Source organism: Bubalus kerabau, chromosome 5 (assembly GCF_029407905.1).
Source record: "Bubalus kerabau isolate K-KA32 ecotype Philippines breed swamp buffalo chromosome 5, PCC_UOA_SB_1v2, whole genome shotgun sequence".
NCBI classification, from domain to species: Eukaryota; Metazoa; Chordata; class Mammalia; order Artiodactyla; family Bovidae; genus Bubalus; species Bubalus kerabau.
Genome location: NC_073628.1, coordinates 117,639,184 through 117,657,579, shown reverse-complemented (window position 1 = coordinate 117,657,579; position 18,396 = coordinate 117,639,184). Strand labels below are relative to the sequence as shown.

Sequence of the window (18,396 nt, the reverse complement as noted above, 5' to 3'; positions counted from 1 at the left end):
CGATGTGCCCTAGGGTGGGATTGCTGGGAGGCACAGGAGAGTACAGACCTTTATGAACATCTGTTTACAAAGACAATTTGCCCAAATTGCTTTGCCTCCCTAGGCTCCCCTAAGCATCAAACCACACAACTCCCTACTCTTTCATTTTAGAACTTAGACTCTGCACTATACCTTTCATAACTTATTAAGATCAGACTCTGGGAGGTAAAAGAGACTTCAGTAGTCACCCTAACTTCTGTCCTCATGCAGGGATCCCCAAACATCCCAGACAGGCAGCTAGACACCCTTGTCTTATGCATCAGCTTAAATCCTTCCCAATGTGGCTGATCATAGGAATCACCAGAAGCGTGTGTAAAACATATAGCTCAGCTCACCAATACCACATGAAATCAAATCTCCAAAGGGCCTGTGAATCAGAATTTTTAATAAGCATCCCTAGTGCATCTTACAACTAAGCATGTTTCTTACATGCATGTAATGCAATGGTTCTTGAGAGTGACTACATATTAGAATCAGCTAGGAAGCTTCAAAAAAAAAAAAAAAAATCAATGACAGGTCTTTACCCCTAGCTGCTGCTGCTGCTGCTAAGTCACTTCAGTCGTGTCCGACTCTGTGTGACCCCGCAGATGGCAGCCCACGAGGCTCCCCCGTCCCTGGGATTCTCCAGGCAAGAACACTGGAGTGGGTTAGGGCTATTCCTACTTACTTAGTCTGGAGTACAGCCCAGGCAGTGTAAATTTTTAAAGCTCCCTCCCAGCTAATTCCAGTGGGCAGCCAAGATTGAGAACTACTGGAATGTCTTTCCAGACCAATGGTTAAGTTCTTTAAAGACAGCAACCAAGAAATCTGTAACTCTTGGTACCCCTTACTTGGTACCCCTTACTTACCTCAGACTCCTACCACCACGTCAAACCAGTAGCAAAACATACTCTATAATGGCTGAGCTGATCTGATTTAACTAGCATTGTTCACCCACCAAATATGGCATGTAATTTCCTAACTCTATTAAGAAGCTGTGTGCTTAGCAAGAGGCCAAAAACAGAGGCATGGAAACTTCTAAGCCTTACCATGGTTGAGTCCACACACACACATGCACACCCCCATACACATTTCCAATCTTCCCTTTCCCCGGGCTAACCAACCCCAACCAAGCCAGGAGCCTAATTCCGTGATCCTTCCCTTCCGCTCGGGCCCCTCGCCAGCTCTACTCACATTGTACAGCACGGTGGTCCACCCTTCCATGGTGATGCACTGGAACACAGTCAGCACAGCAAAAAGGATGTTATCAAACTGGGTGATCCCATCATTGGGGCCGATCCAGTCCCGGCATTCATAACCAGCTGGGCAGCCCTGCACACCACATGGGTGAGGGGGGTCAAATCCTTCTAGAATACCTGCAGGCACATTTGGAGGGTGGGGGATAAACCATGTGATGCTTCGCATGAGCTGAAAATAACCCCAGGAGACCACAAGCATGCATTTCTATCTCCCATAAGAAGGTTTATCCTCTTTGTCACCATGTCTTACCCATCTCTGGCATCGCTACACCTCACAGCTCACAAACTGTAATGTGTTTAACCCAGTGTTTCCCAACCTGCTCTGAAAATGAAGCCTCCTCCACACGTCCCTCACCCCTACTTTCTGCAGGTCACATCTTCTACCATCTCCTGAGCCCCACAGGAATTTACAGGACTGGGTATCACCCAGAAAGGTCTGAGCTGAAGGCAGAATCGTAACTGATTTTCTATCTTTAGACTTCAGGATAGCCCCTCAGTTGTTTCTGGGTTCCCTGGGAACAATTATAAACTACAGTCCCTTTCGTGGGTCTTAACTCATTGTTTTTTTGGCCTAAATTCCTCATTTGGAATAAGACAAAAATTAAAACAAATCCAACATGGACTGTGTCCTTTAAAGATTCTTTTCATAAAAACATCATGCCTGATTGGGCTCATTCCACCTCTCCCCTTCATCCTTCCTCCTAAAGCACTCTACTCAACTTGAACAAACAAGACACAGAGACAAGAATGTGAGATCTCTTCAGTCAATTCAGTCAGTTCAGTTGCTCAGTCGTGTCCAACTCTTTGCGACCCCATGAATCACAGCACGCCAGGCCTCCCTGTCCATCACCAACTCCCAGAGTTCATTCAATCTCATGTCCATCAAGTTGGTGATGCCATCCAGCCATCTCATCCTCTGTCACCCCCTTCTCCTCCTGCCCCCAATCCCTCCCAGCATCAGGGTCTTTTCCAATTAGTCAACTCTTCGCATGAGGTGGCCAAAGTATTGGAGTTTCAGCTTTAGCATCAGTCCTTCCAATGAAAACCCAGGACTGATCTCCTTTAGGATGGACTGGTTGGTCCTCCTTGCAGTCCAAGGAACTCTCAAGAGTCTTCTCCAATACCACAGTTCAAAAGCATCAATTCTTCGGTGGTATACCTCACTCATTTAACCACTGCCAAGTCATGCTCAGAACTCCCTCAGTTCTTCCACACTATGCATGGATGACAGCAGAAGGGGGTAATGTCATGAGCTTGAGCACAGAGGGAAAACGTCCCCAAGATCTGGAGGGCCCCAGGTCTGACTTCAGACTCCTGAGGTCTTTCTGGATGTGGGCCAAAGAGTACCCTGTACAAAGGGTAATTTTTCAGGCAAATAGTTTTTGACATGCCTTCTGATAGCCTTCTACTGAGGAATGGGGCAGCTGAGACCTTCTATTTGAAATAGACTATAAACCTAAGAGGTTATTTGCTTTGCAATATCAGTGTGCAATGGGGATCTTTAGGCTGGTTGTACCTCATAAAGCTGATGACTAGGAAGCCTCTGCTTCTAATTCTAGGGTTGGGATAGGACATACTTTGTTTTCCAATTAGCCTCCAAATGCCCTGAAATGACCCCCATGACCATAGGAGAGAGGAAAGGAAGGAGGAGAAGCCAGAAAATAGTGACCCTACCTGAATTGTTCATGAAGCAGGCTCGGTGCAACTTTCCACTGTAGAACTCCAAGCCGATGATAGCAAACATCAGGATGGCAAAGAAGAGCAGAAGGCCAATCTGCAGGAGAGGCACCATGGCCTTCATGATGGACTTCAACACAATCTGTAGGCCTGGAAGGAAAGAAAGAGAATGATGAACAGAGCCCTCACTTAGCACCCCCTGACAGGGCAGGCTGTGTACCCTCTCCTAGGAGAAAGGGCCAAGTCTTTGAGGGGAAAGGACCACTGGTCCTGAGATGAGAAAATGATTCACCAAGGGATAACCAAGACACATCAAGCCAAAGGCTGCCATCACCCCTCCCCTGAGGAATCAATCCCTTGTTCCTCTCCACTTATTCCCTGATCACTTACATGCCTATTACCCTTCCCTTATTCATTTCACCCATATTGTCTTCTGGATTCTTCTTAGAGATGAAACCTACTAGAATGTGTTTCTTTCCCAAAGGGAATTAGGCCTTGTCTTACTAGGTTGTAAGTCTGGAAGAACAAAGACAAAGTTCATCTTCCCCATGACTCTTATCTCAGACCCAGCTCTCCCATTCATTGTCCTGGAAGCACAATTAGTACAACCACTATTCATAAAATACTGTATCCCTGGACCCAAAACTTGCACTTCTAGGATTCTAGTCTAAGAAAATAATCAGAGATCTGAATAATATTTAAGTCAAAAGACGTTTGTTACCACGCTATTTCTTTTTTTAGGATAAAAAAGAAAGAAAAAAAAAGCTGGAAATAACCTAAATGAATAGGAACGCAGAAAGGACTACCCAAGTCATGGATGATATAAGAAAGAATATAAGACAGATTTCAAAGTCATATTTTTGAAGAATTATTAGTGTCAGGAAAATCAAATGTGCATGATGGGATCCAAAATCAAAAATACAGTATGATCCCACATACATTAAAATGCACAGGAAAAAAAATGAATGAAAAAATATGCTAAAATGTTAACAAAATTGATTTCTGAGTGACAGGATAATGGGTACTCTTCATTTTCAATTTTGTATTGTTTCCTTTCCACATTTTCTGTAAAGATCTTTCATTATCTTTTAAATGTGAAAAAATTTGCTAAATTTTAAAATGGAAGATAATGCCAGATTGCTGCAGGTCCTCTATTTATTACTGCAGGGGCTTCCTCTCTGGGGAAATTACTTCTTGCTTATCCCTGGATCTGGTTGAGGACACAACAGTAAAGCTCTTAGCAGAGGAGGAAGAGGAAAGATGGATGCTCACTAGGTATCCCCGACACGAGCTTCAGGGGCCTCAGGACACGCACGGCCCGGAGGGTCCTCAGATCCACATGGGTGTTGAAGTGGGTTCCCGCAGTAGCCAGGATGCTGCAGATGGAGACACAGAGGGTCAAGGTTACCACAGTGCGGCTTTCTCCCCTAGCTCAATCGGGGCGAAGCTGGGTTAGAGAAGGATCAGCCTGGAAAGCGCACAGAGCTGATGCCAGCTGCGTGTGGGTGCACCTGAGCTTGAGTGAATCACCAGTGATTCCAAGCAAGATTAAATTTAGTTGCATCAGGGTTTCACTCTGCAAAGGAGGAAAACTGATCATCACATTGGAATCTTAGTTTCAAGTCATTAGTAAAACACGAGGTCCCCAGCATCTGTCTCATTCTTGCCCCCAAACCATGTTCCCAACCCTCCTCTGACTCTTACCAATTAACTTCCCCTCTTTCCAGACCCTGATTCTGGGAAAGATTGGAGGCAAAAGGAGAAGGGGGTGGCACAGGATGAGACGGTTAGATAGCATCACCAACTCAATGAACATGAATTTGAGCAAACTCTGGGAGATAGCGGAGGACAGAGAAGCCTGGTGTGCTGCAGTCCACGGCGCTGCAAAGAGTCAAACACGACTTAGCGACTGAATAACAGCAACTTCCAATCTATCAAAGCCTTCAAATTTTTTATTTAAAATTTTTTTAGATTTCCCTGTTTCCTATCTCCTTTGGGAAATTTCTCTTGATTAACTGCAGTAAAGGAGTAGCTCATTCTTCTTTACCTTGACACTTAGAATTTTTACCAAACAAAATCAATCATACTGCTGCTTATACTTAGGGAATAGCATCACTGGTCCCCATAGAGTATTTTTATAATTGCCCCCAAATCACTGCCTGAGCTGAATTTGGTTTCTTTGTTTCCACTTTTCTTCTTCCACAGCCATATGCAGAAACAGACACACACAAAACAAAAATCCATAACAATCCTGTTAGATTGTGTACACCAAGTACCTTGTTTTGAGGAGACAATTTATTTCATATAATCCCATGACATTGCAGGTACTTTGGAAAGACGAAGACACTTAAGTATTTGTGACAGACACAGCAGAAGACTAAGAATCAGAAGAACTGGGATTCAGTCCTGACTCATGCACTTGAGAACTGGGTGCCCTGAGGCCAGTCAATCTCTATGAGCCTCACTACCCTCATCTACAAACTGGGGGAGTTCATGGCCTACTTACAAAAATAAATGGCATGGAATATTAAGAGTGTTCTGTAAACTAAGAATCTTCCCTAGTGGCTCAGACAGTAAAAGCATCTGCCTACAATGCAGTAGACCTGGGTTCAATCCCTGGGTCAGGAAGATCCCCTGGAGAAGGAAATGGCACCCCACTCCAGTACTCTTGCCTGGAAAATCCCATGGACGGAGAAGCCTGGTAGGCTATAATCCGTGGGGTCACAAAGAATCAGACACGACTGAGCGACTTCACTTTCACTTTCTCTAAACTATAATGTGCAAAGTATACATTATATCTAACAAACTAGACATTATATCTAGTACAAATGTTAATAATATTGCCTTTACAATTTTGTCTAATTTTAGTGTTCCTTGTATAGGATAGTTCTTTTTCTTCCTTACAACTTCCAGGACAATTTCAGCTATATGGAACTACTGGGGAATGAGTCATTCAGAAAACTGACTTTTCTATACAGTAAAAGGGTGACAAGAATGGTTTATTTCATTTAATTATTTTTGGCGGAATCTCCCCAAAATATTTCAAGGGCTGAAGAAGATACCTTTAAGTTCCTTGAATATGTGAACAAAAGGCTTACGTTGTATTACCTTGAGAATGCACATATGAGATCAACAGGCACAAATTACACAGATCCAGATTATAATCATGAGTAGTAACTTTGAAACAAGCAGTGCTAGCCAACAAGTGGGCTGCTTTATGTGGTAATGACTTCCTAACATTAAAAGTATTCAAGGACAGAGCAGAAGAACCCTCTTAATGAAGGAAAGAGGGTTCCAACATTGGGTTGAAGGTTATTTAAATAGCCAATAGAGATTTCTTTTAAGATTCTATAATTATGTTGATCCAATCTCAAAATAAGAACTAGAAAGAAAGCTTAGTCTCAAAAGCATCTTAGGAGCTAGGCAAGCTTCACACGTTTTCTCTGTCTTTTCCAACCCAAACTTCCATCAACTCATCTGAAAATAAGAAGCTTTTGATTCTATCTTCCAAAGCACAAGACAGACACAAAGCAGGGGATTGATGTAATTTCTAATAAGTAGAGGAAAAAAAAAAAACTAGAGAGAGAACAAGGAGAAACATGGAAAATAGAACTGAAAATCAGGACAGCAATTTTAAAAAAATGAAAGGAGAGAAAGAGAAGCTTCAGGGATAGGTACAGTTACAGAGAATCAGAATCCCATGAAAATGGGATCAATGCTGCCCTGATCCTGCTCACAGGGAAAGCCCACTGTACTCTCTCAGTCTTTGGAAGGGCACACACGGAGGCTGCTTTCCTTCTGGTTTGCTGCCTTACAAACACAGTGAGTAATCTGCCCCGTTCAGAAACCAGGATTCTGTTTCCCAGGATACCCAGATACACAAGAGATGCTCTTTCACATCATAAGAAAGGCCACTGAAAATGAAAGTCTCCTCCCCAACTCTGAGACGAACAAGGGACATGTTGGAACATGGAGGTAGGAAGTCAAGAACACTATTAAAAGGCAAGAAGGCACAGGTGTAGAAAGGAAGAAAAAGTGGCAGAGGGAAAGGAGAATGGGAGGATGAGTGTGGTGAGCAGTCGAAGAACACGTGGAGGTGAAAGCAAGAAAGGCGATGAGAAGAAATAAGAGCTGGTGGAGAAGCAACCATCAGAGAAACAGGGATGATGACGTGGGAAAGGGGAGAAAAGTAAAGCTAATGTCAAAGGGAGAAGCAGCCGGCCATGAGATGTGTCCAGGCCCCCTTTACCAAGTGCAGCCCTTGGCTCAACCAACCTCTCCCCAGGCGTCCGAAACCCTTCATTCTTCAGGCAAGGTCGTGCACCCATGGCCCTGTGCCCCCTGGCCCTTGAAACTTTCTTCTCTTTTATCCAGTGAAGCAGGGCTTTCAGCTGAACCTCTGGCTGATGAACATTTGCCACTGGCTTTCTCCTAGTATTCAAACCATCCCTGAGGTCAGGGATCACAATCTGGCTCCCCCATCCATCTGTCAGGAACAACAGCAATGGGCTCCAAAAGATAACTAAGGAAAAGGGCCCTATTCTGAACTCCCACAAAATTCTGTTCCACCACTGTCACTGCCCTTGCCACATCCTAGAGTGCGGAGAAGTCAATGGCACCCACTCCAGCACTCTTGCCTGGAAAATCCCATGGACGGAGGAGCCTGGTAGGCTGCAGTCCATGGGGTCGCTAAGAGTCGGACGCGACTGAGTGACTTCACTTTCACTTTTCACTTTCATGCATTGGAGAAGGAAATGGCAACCCACTCCAGTGTTCTTGCCTGGAGAATCCCAGGGATGGCGGAGCCTGGCGGGCTGCCGTCTATGGAGTCACACAGAGTCAGACACGACTGAAGCGACTTAGCAGCAGCAGCAGAGTGCCAGGAGCCAGCATGAGGAACTCCACCCATGGCAAAGGTCATGAGGAAAGAGGCTCGGCATACGCAAAGGTGGGATTGAGCCTCAGGAGTCCCCCTGGAAATTCTCGAGCATTTACCCCCAAAAGCAGAGTCTGCCTACTTTACTGCTTTGTGCTATCACCTACACCTCTGACTTTACGGGGGGCTGTCCCCCACCACCTCTCTCTGAAAAAGAGTTAACTTACAGCTCCAGTTAATAAAGTTCCTGGGCGTGACAAGAGTGTTTTAACCTACAAACTCCTTTGGAAGTCCTCTAGCCTGCCTGAATAGGTTCTTCCGGCCACATGTGATTGTTCAGAGCCTCCCAACTGTGAGAGGCATGAGATGTTCTTAACTGTCTAAATATAGATTCCTTTGAGCAGTTAAAAGATTGATTAGAAATTGTATTGGTGAAGGGTTTTTCACTTGTTGGGCCAATGTTTGCTGCTAAGTTTCCATATCCCTTACCTGCTGTGTCCCTGGGAGTGTACTGATTAATATAATTGGTGTATAGGAATGTAAGTAGTAGCTTTAATGTTTGTAACCTTGGACCCTTGAGTTAATTCTTTTCTTGTTATAGCCCACCACACCTTTGCCCTATAGGAATGCAACTTTATCTAATGCTTTTGGAGGGTGGCACCTGACTAATCACCTTTAGAGAAAAATAAGTTTTCTGAAGAAAGGGTCATAAAATGTTAACAGGCCTCTTGGCCAGAAGATGATGTAATTCACTTAAACTTTTGCATATGATAAGTTTGCAGGAAGAAAGCCTGGCTTACTGCTGACTCTACCCCTTCCCCCATTATCCTCTATGCACAACTTAAGGTATAAAAACTACTTTGGAAAATAAAGTGCGGGCCTTGTTCACCAAAACTTGGCCTCCCCATGTCGTACTTTCTCTCACCTTCTGGCTGAATTCCCATCTTGAGCGTGGAGGCTCGTCAAGCCTATTAATTATGCCTGGGCTTCTAAGATCTGACCGGGGAGGCCTTAGTATCTCCTCTCCTTCAGGAGGACAGGAGGACGCCTACAGCCTACGTAGGTGATGTAAATTCCTTGCTTTGGAATTTTATTAGTTTTCCACGTAAACCAAGTTATTCAGCCTCTTTTCTCCACTGAATTTTCTCAATGAGTTATCCCTATTTGATCACTCTTTATATCTTTAATTCTATTGTATCCTGATCACCGAAGCCGTCTCCCCTTCGAAACCCCTGACTCCACGGGGGCTGGGGCCTGGCACTAGAGGAAGCCTCTGTTTTCTCACCTGCCTCCCCTCTGAAATCCAGAATACCTCAGCTGGAGACACTGTCTTCCTCATCTCAACATGTCCAACACCCAGCCCAGGGTCTAGCAAGGAAAACATGCTCAAAAAATGCTCAAGGAATTGAACTGCACTGAGGAAATCAATAACCATGTTAAAACTGAGATCAAATGAACAGAAATACCACAGAAACCCTAGAAGTTATCAATGAAGAGATCAGAGCCAGTTTGCTATGCAAACCCGTGCCTGTTTGAGCATACAGGAGAGCACTGGAAACCTGTCCTCGAGCATTTTAGAGTCTAATGACAAACTTCCAATGTACTGCTAAGACACCTTGCTCTCAAACAGACCCCACAGGACAGGATCGGCCCCACCCTCAGTGGGAGAGTCAGAGATGGAGGGAGCCAGGGAGGAAGACTCAAAGTTCAAAGACCTGTCTTCCAGCAAAACCCAAGTTCTGAAGGTTACTCAGCTCAACTCTGAGCCTCATCCAGAGGAGGCCTACACGAGAGGCTCCAGGAAAACGAATCATAGGAAAAATGTCCTGGCCCTCAGTCTAGCGGAAGGAGACACACAGAAATGTACTGACTATAACTCACCGCAAAGAGTGTCGTAACACAGGTATTTACAAATCGCCATGAGAACGGGAAACACTGCGGTGACCAATATACAGCTTACCCTTTGCGAGCACTTTCCAATATGTTATCTCATTAAATCCTCCAAAATATCCTGATGTTACTATCCACTCCATTTCACAGGGGAGGCAACTGAGGCTCAGAAGAAAATTAAATTGCTAATAAAGGTAAGACCAGGCATTAAAGTCAGTTCTCTTGTGAGATCAAAGCCAATAGTTTTCCCTCTCTGCCATTATGCCAGCAGCATCTTCTGGGTCCCTGGCAGCTCCACTGTTCCGTAGTCCAGTGCTTTGCTAAAAATACCAAGGTCACAGAGTTTGGCCCCCAAACAAGCCAGAGAACTTGGCTTCCTTCATTCCAAGGCCACACACTGCTAACTCCCACAGGCTTGACTGCATCACTCTCGGGACCAGCAGGGTATGAGGCTCCTTGAGCCCTAGGTGGTGACCGCCGCAGCATCTACACAAACAGACAGGACGGGACAGGTGCTTCACAAGGTCAGAGCGAGGCCCCTGAGGAGGACAGTTCCAAATTAATAAACCTAAGCTCTCCGCTGTCCTAAGAGGCACAGGTGCGTGCTCTTCAGGAGCAGAGATGGTGTTCTTCACTTCTTTTGTCACCATGAGCTCACCTGGTGGGGAGCTCTGGACACAGAGGGGATCTTAATTACTACTTGATCTCCAAGGCTGAGGCCAGTCAGTGAGCAGACAAACCCCTGACCAGCATCAGCAGAGACACTGTGCTCTACACGCTATGAATGTGCCAAAACTGTTTCCTGATGAATGTCAGGGCTCAGCCCTACCTCGAACATTTTCACTTGTAGGCATCAGCAGGTAAGAAGAGAGTGGAGGCTGATACGACCCTGAGGGTGTGGTCTGACCTTCACCCAGTGGCACAGCGCAGCAGATGATGGAATGATGCTCCGGAAAATTACAACCAAAGGCCCCTTCCCAAGTCATCACCGGAAGATTTCTGCAACCCTGCCTTCCTTGTGGCCATGGGGTCTGTCTCAGTCTCCTGGTCAATCCAAGTCTAGCAGTCTCTTTGCACATGCGTATTTCACTGTACCCTCCCTGGTGGCTCAGATGATAAAGAGTCTGCCTGTAATGAGGGAGACGTGGGTTCTGTCCCTGGGTAGAGAAAATCCCCTAGAGAAGGGAATGGCAACCCAGTCCAGTATTCTTGCCTGGAGAATCCCATGGACAGAGGATCCTGGAGGGCTAGAGGGCTACAATCCATGGGGTTGCAAAGAGTCAGACACAACTGAGTGACTGATATTTTCACTTTCACTCTCCCATGGCCAAAAGTGCTCCAAGTGAAGTGAAAGTTGCTCTGTTGTGTCCAACTCTTTGTGACCCCATGGACTATACAGTCCATGGAATTCTCCAGGCCAGAATACTGGAGTGGGTAGACTTTCCCTTCTCCAGAGGATCTTCCCGACCCAGGAATCAAACCAGGGTCTCCTGTATTGCAGGCGGATTAAAGTGCCCCAAAGCACTGTGCAAATATTCCACTAAAAATGACTCGCTGCTTCTCTGAAATTCAAATTCAGGTAGGCATCTCATGTACCTCTCTACTTCAGTGGTGGCGTGAAATGACCAAGTGTGGAGCATCCTTCTCCAGGTTTGCCTCATCCCTAAACAAACATTCAAGCTCTCTTCTGAGAAGAAACACAAGTGCCAGAGTGTTAGCACCAGGCAGAGAATTCCCTCCTCAGCTCCAGAAATCACTGGTTTTGGCTCTGACCATGTAAGTCCCAAGGGAGAACCTCATTAGCATTTGAAAGCCAAGTTGTTCACATGTAGGCAAAAAGACTGATGAATAGTAGCAAAAGGGATTCGTATTTATCCAGCCCCTATTAAGGGGAGACCTGGAGGAGGCCAGAAGGCAGATCTCAAGTTGGATTCCAACCCAGAGTTGAGTCAGGATATCACTTCCTTGGGAAGTCAATAGAAATGAGTTGCTTTGCTCACTTAAAAGTGTTCCCTGGGGGGTTGGCTCCTCTCTTTTTGCTATTTTACCCCCAATGAGGCATCAAAGCCCACCCTATCCTTCCTCTTCTGCATCTCTTGGATATACCTTTTACTCTCCAGCTTCCCTCTTGCCTAGACTGACTTTCTCATGCCATCTCTCCTCTGATGCAATAATAAGACCCAGACTTCAGGGCCCAGATGAAATCCTGCCCATCCTTGGAAAAGGTCCACCATCAAGAGACTTGAACTAGGATTCTGAGAAAGTTGAGCACATGCTCTCCAGTCATACTGGCTGGTTTTAAATACCACTTCTCTCACTCACACCAGCTGTCTGGCCTTATGCAATTGTCTCTCTGAGCTTTGGCTTCCTTATCTGTAAAATGGGCCAGTGCCTCTCTAAGAAGGTTGATGTTTAAAAGAGGCTGCTTGTAGTTCTTCACACAGTGCTGATTTACCTGTAGGGTTCCTGGTTGTAAGCAACAGAAACAAACATTAGCTTTCTTAAGCAAACAAATCCCAAACAAGTATACTGAGAAGATATCAGGACCTCACAGAACTGAAGGAATATTCAAAGATCAGGGTGGGAACACAGAGAAGCAGAAATCTTTGTGTAGTTGGCTGAATAATGCTTCCCAAAGACAACCAGGTCTTAATACCTGAAAGCTGTGAATGTTAATATTACCTGATATGACAAAATGGTTTTGCAGATGTGATTAAAGGATTTGGAGATGGAGAGATTATTCTGGATTATCTAAGTAGACCCTAAAAGCAATCATAAGTGCCCTTAAAAGGAGGGAGGCACAGGAAGACCTGACTAGAAAGAAGGCAATACGCTGAGTGAAGCCAGATGGGAAAAGAGCCTACCAGTCAAAAAGCACAGGAAGTGCAGTTCTAGAAGCTCAGAAAGACAAATAAATGGATTTTCTCCAAAAGCTTATGATGGGAGCACAGTCCTGCTGATACCATGATTTTGGCCCAGATGATGGGGCCAATCCATGATTTTGGATTTCTGACCTCTGGAACTAAGATTTCTGACCTCTGGAATAAGAAAATTAATGGTTTTTTTAAGTCACTAAGTTTGTAGTAATTTGTTACAGCAGCAATAGGAAACTAATGTACTGGGCAAAGATCAGAGAGTCCAGGACATCTGATTCCTAGGCCACTGTGGATATTCCTAGCAATACATTAATATCCACCAGTGAAAATTAATGTCATAAAGTTGCTAGCTTAAAAGCCATGTGGAAAAAAGCAAGTGGTTGAGCTTAAGTCACATGTCCCCTTACACTTTATCTGGCTGCGCAGGCACAGTCCTCCACCACATTCAAGGTGGAAAAGAACCCTAGAAAGAGCACATACAATAAAATATTCTCCCAAAAGGGAGATGCGGGACCATAGGGAAAGCTGTATATAGAATAACTAAAAAAAAATTATAATGTCTACTACAGCCTGCTCATAGAATGTATGTAATACAGGAGCAGCAGCATGGAGGAAGAAGAGAAGAAATCTGTTTTCTTATCTATAGAATGAGATGGTCAGATAGAGAGCCCTCTTGGACCCCTTCTTGCTCTAAAACTCTATGAGGCAAAGCCAACCACAAGGTGATATACCCCTGCAGTTCACACCAATCTCCCCTTTCTCTGACCATCCAGAAGCCTGCACAACATTTAACACTTAATTGCATACCATTCTTGCATCTTAGAACAAAAGTCTGACCATGAATGATAATGAGCTGGATCCTTAAAATTCAGTTCAAAGCCAGCTCCTTGATGGCAGGAACTGCCTTTCATGCTGCCATCTACTACCGCCCTTACCCTAACAATATACAAGACTGGTACCCAAGAAACACCCTTGACTCAGGGATGAAGTGAAAGTGAAAATCACTCAGTTGTGGCCAACTCTTTCTGACCCCATGGACTCTACAGTCCATGGAGTTCTCTAGGCCAGAATACTGAAGTAGGTTGCCATTTCCTTTTCCAGGGGATCTTCCCAACCCAGGGATCGAACACATTGCAGGTGGATTCTTTACCAGCTGAGCTACCAGGGAAGCCCTGACTCAGGGATAAATGATTCAGGGATGAATTTTTCTTTTTTTTTTAATCATTTATCATAGTGGTTTTTTTTTTTTTTTTTTTTTTTGACTCGGGGATAAATGAGTACAAATACATTCCCATTGGGACAGATTGGTTGGACTTGCCCATGGAGCTGTGAACGAGTCCACAGGCACTCGTATGTGTAACTGGACATCCATTCAACCACATGTACACATGATGATGACTTATAAAAATCTACTGAATTATACCTGATGTTTGGCTCTCCATTACTTTTAAATAAATTACTGAAAGGTGTGATTTGATCTGGGAATCAATTTCTAAACATTTTATTTTTTCAAAAACAAAAAGTCAATGTATATTAAATTACTCACATAGAAACAAGTCTCCCCTCTCCAAAATTCAACTTGACCAAAATATATTTGAGGGAGAAGAGTGAGGTTGGGAAAGAGAAAACAGGTGTCAGGCTCAGCCCTGTTCCCAGACACTGCAAGCTGCCTCTTCTTCCTCCCCAGCCCTTATGCTGGGACCCCTTGATCCCATTTAGGCTTAGCTCCACCCCAGAGTCCAGAACCTATCTACAATCTACTGGCATGTATTGAGTGTATATTGGCATTACAATGGAAGACAGGATAAAGATGGTGGTTGTCTTCCTGAAACTTAATGAAAGAGATAGGCACTGCTGTTGCTGCTGCTGCTAAGTCGCTTCAATCGTGTCCGACTCTGTGCGACCCCATAGACGGCAGCCCACTACGCTCCTCTGTCCCTGGGATTCTCCAGGCAAGAATACTGGAGTGGGTTGCCATTTCCTTCTCCAATGCATGAAAGTGAAAAGTGAAAGTGAAGTCGCTCAGTCGTGTCCGACTCTGTGTGACCCCATAGATGGCAGCCCACCAGGCTCCTCCGTCCATGGGATTTTCCAGGCAAGAGATAGGCACTAAATAAATCACAATTATGGGAAGGAAAGGGAAAAAGACTTTCCTGCGGAAATGGCATATGAGCTCAGAGGTGAAGTATGAGTAGTTCAGAGGAAGCAATCGGGGGAGAACACCCAGATACAGCACAAGGCACGTGCAGAAGGCCTAGGGGGAAAAGGAGATTGTTATACTTGAAAAGCTCAAGCAAAGGCTGTTATGGCTGGAACCTAGTGGTCTGGGGAAGAATGGAGAGTGGAGAGGCTGCAGAGAAGGGGAAACATGTCAAATAAAAAAGACTTTATCTGGGCTTGCCAGTGGCTCAGCAGTAAAGAATCCACCTACAATGCAGGAGATATGGGTTCAGTCCCTGGGTTGGGAAGATCCCCTGGAAAATGAAATAGCAACCCACTCTAGTATTCTTGCCTGGGAAATCCCATGGACAGAGGAGCCTGGTGGGGTCCATGGGGTTACAAAGAGTCAAACACAACTCAGTGACTAAATCACCACCAAACAAGACTTTCTAGGCTATTAAATGTTTGGACCAAGCCTGTCAGTGCTCAAAAGTTCCAAGTTTACATGCGGGGATGGGACATCAGGTTACCCACACTGCTACTCTGAGCTCCAAAGAATTTGATTTAACCACTGATTCCTCGCCTTCTCCCCAGCCCCAGCTACTGTAATTGAGTGTCTACCTTGGTCTCTGTACCTGCATTAATGCCACCTTCTAGCCCCAGAGGCTTTCCTGGTGGCTCAGACAGTAAAGAATCCACCTGCAATGCAGGAGACCCAGGTTCAATCCCTGGGTCAGGAAGAAGCCCCAGAGGCCCTTCCCAGGCAGCAGCTACTATGTGTCTCCCCTATAATAATCTGCCCAGATAACAGAGATATCCTTAGATATACTCTGTTCATGCCAACTGGAGAGGCCAGGCCCCTCTCCTGCCCTAGAGAGTGTACAGAGACTAGTCTAAGCAAATTATCCACTGTCCTGAGTAGCAACTGGTTCCAGAATGGATGCGGGAGGGAACTCAGGCCTTCAGTGTAAGGGAAAACATGCTGTGGGGCTTCATCTGACCCAGGTTCTTAGAACAGAAGTAAAAGCATAAACAGCAATGAGTTTCAAATCTTTTTTGCCACAGCCTACAGTCGGAAATAGATTTTACATCACAAGCCAGGAGGCATATACATTATATAATTATAATGCTTCATAAAATAATACTTATTCTTTCCATGTGTAATACATTCATATCTTCTCTTCCATTCTTCCTTTCTCCCTTTTGTTTAATGCTGGTTACAATCAACTATCTTGCTTTCATGAAACGCTAATGGGGTTTGGCCCACAGTTTGAAAAATCCAGATGTAGAGACCAGCCAATACACACGCTCCTTCTCTCTAAGGAGAGGACAAGGTGGACCAACGTGAATTGCTGCTTCAATGGCTTTTGGTGTTTTCCCAGAACAATGAAACAGTGTGCCTTGAAAGGCTGAGTGCTTTCCAAGAACTGCAGACACAGCATTCTAGAAGAGACCCTGCTCCTTCCAATGGTCCCTGAAGTAGCACGAGCATCTTGCTGTCCCCAGGAATGGCAGTCATAAAGAGATCACAGACATATGCTAACCTCAAAATCATCTTGAGGCAGCCATTTGTTTTTGTTTTTGTTTTTTTAAATTTGGTTGTTCATTCTGGTTGTTTTTGGCTCCATGTTTTGGAGCATGGATTTTCTTCTAAGTCTGCCGATAATAAATCGTACCCCAAAGCCCTAACATTTCTTAGGAGAATGGGAAGAAAGGCAAGGTCAAGTAGCTTCTTAGCAGTAGAGAAGGAGGAACAAGTAGTTCCAGTAGGGAACAAGTAGTTCTGTATTTAATAAAAAGAAGACAACCCTTTCTGGATTTTAAAATAGGATTCCCAATTAAGTTTCATTAGAATCTTAGTAGATATGGAGGAGTCCGAAAATATGCCTTCTGATGAACAATAAACTCATAGCCTAAAAATCCTCTTTCCTTTCCCACCAAAGAAAGTTCAACAATCAAACCATGTCACACCAAGGAGACGATGGTGTATTGACATTTAAGATCAGATGTCTCAGGGAGTATGCTTTAGGATCAGGTCAGTTCAGTCACTCAGTCACGTCTGACTCTTTGCAGTCCCATGGACTGCAGCACGCCAGGCCTCCCTGTCCATCACCAGCTCCCAAAGCTTGCTCAAACTCATGTCCATCAAATTGGTGATGTCATCCAACCATCTCATCCTCTATCATCCCATTCTCTTCCTCCCTTCAATCTTTCCCAGCATCAGGGTCTTTTCTAATGAGTCAGTTCTTCACATCAGGTGGTCAAATACTGGAGCTTAAGCTTCAGCAACAGTCCTTCCAATGAACATTCAGGACTTATTTCCTTTAGGATTGACTGGTTGGATCTCCCTGCGGTTCAAGGGACTCTCAAAAGTCTTCTCAAATACCAGAATTCAAAAGCATCAATTCTTCAGTACTTAGCCTTATGACTACTGGAAAAACCACAGTTTTGACTATATAGACCTCTGTCAGCAAAGCAATGTCTCTGCTTTTTAATATGCTATCTAGGTTTGTCATAGCTTTTCTTCCAAGGAGCAAGCATCTTTTAATTTCATGGCTACAGTCACCATCTACAGTGATTTTGGAGCCCAAGAAAATAAAGTCTATTACTGTTTCCATCTTTTCCCCATCTATTTGCCATGAAGTGATGGGACTGGATGCCATGATCTTAGTTTTTTGAATGTTGAGTTTTAAGCCAGCTTTTTCACTCTTCTCTTTCACGTTCATCAAAGTCTCTTTAGTTCCTCTTTGCTTTCTGCTATAAGGGTGGTATCATCTTCTTATCTGAGGTTATTGATATTTTCCTGTCAATCCTGATTTCAGCTTGAGCTCCATCCAGCCCAGCATTTCACATGATGTACTCTGCATATAAGTTAAATAAGCAGGGTGACAACATACAGCCTTGATGGACTCCTTTCCCAATTTGGAACCAGTCCATTGTTCCATGTCCAGTTCTAAATGTTGCTTCTTGACCTGCATATAGATTTCTCAGGAGGCAGGTAAGGTGGTCTGGTATTCCCATCTCTTTAAGAATTGTCCAGAGTTCGCTGTGATCCACACAGTCAAAAGCACTGGTCATAGCAAATACCCTATTCCAACAATGCAAGAAATGACCCTCATGGACATCACCAGATGGTCAATACCAAAATCAGATTGATTATATTCTTTGCAGCCAAAGATGGAGAAGCTCTATACAGTCAGCAAAAACAAGACTAGGAGCTCCTAGTCTGTGGCTCAGATCATGAATTCCTTATTGCAAAATTCAGACTTAAATTGAAGAAAGTAGGGAAAACCACTAGACCTAAACCAAATCCTGTACTATTATACAATGGAAGTGACAAATAGATTCAAGGGATTAGATCTGACAGACAGAGTGCCTGAAGAACTATGGTCAGAGGTTCGTAACATTGTACAGGAGGCAGTGATCAAAACTATCCCCAAGAAAAAGAAATTCAAAGAGGCAAAATGGTTGTTTGAGGAGGCCTTAAAATAGCTGAGAAAAGAAGAGAAGCAAAAGGCAAAAGAGAAAAAGATATATCCGTCTAAATGCAGTATTCCAAAGAAGAGCAAGGAGAGACAAGAAAGCCTTTCTAAGTAATCAATGCAAAGAAATAGAGGAAAACAATAGACTGGGAAAGACT

General features: G+C 44.3%; 1 protein-coding gene across 1 annotated transcript in view; it reads right to left on the bottom strand.

The window, feature by feature from the left end:
* The window catches only part of CACNA1E (calcium voltage-gated channel subunit alpha1 E), a 329,827-nt gene that overhangs the window by 224,133 nt on the left and 87,298 nt on the right, over positions 1-18,396 (bottom strand). The window contains exons 4-6 of the mRNA XM_055582870.1: positions 4,227-4,330; positions 2,952-3,104; positions 1,213-1,394 (exon numbers count right to left, since the gene is read on the bottom strand). Of these exons, the coding sequence (XP_055438845.1) occupies positions 1,213-1,394; positions 2,952-3,104; positions 4,227-4,330 (439 nt within the window). The remainder of the gene's footprint in view (positions 1-1,212; positions 1,395-2,951; positions 3,105-4,226; positions 4,331-18,396) is intronic.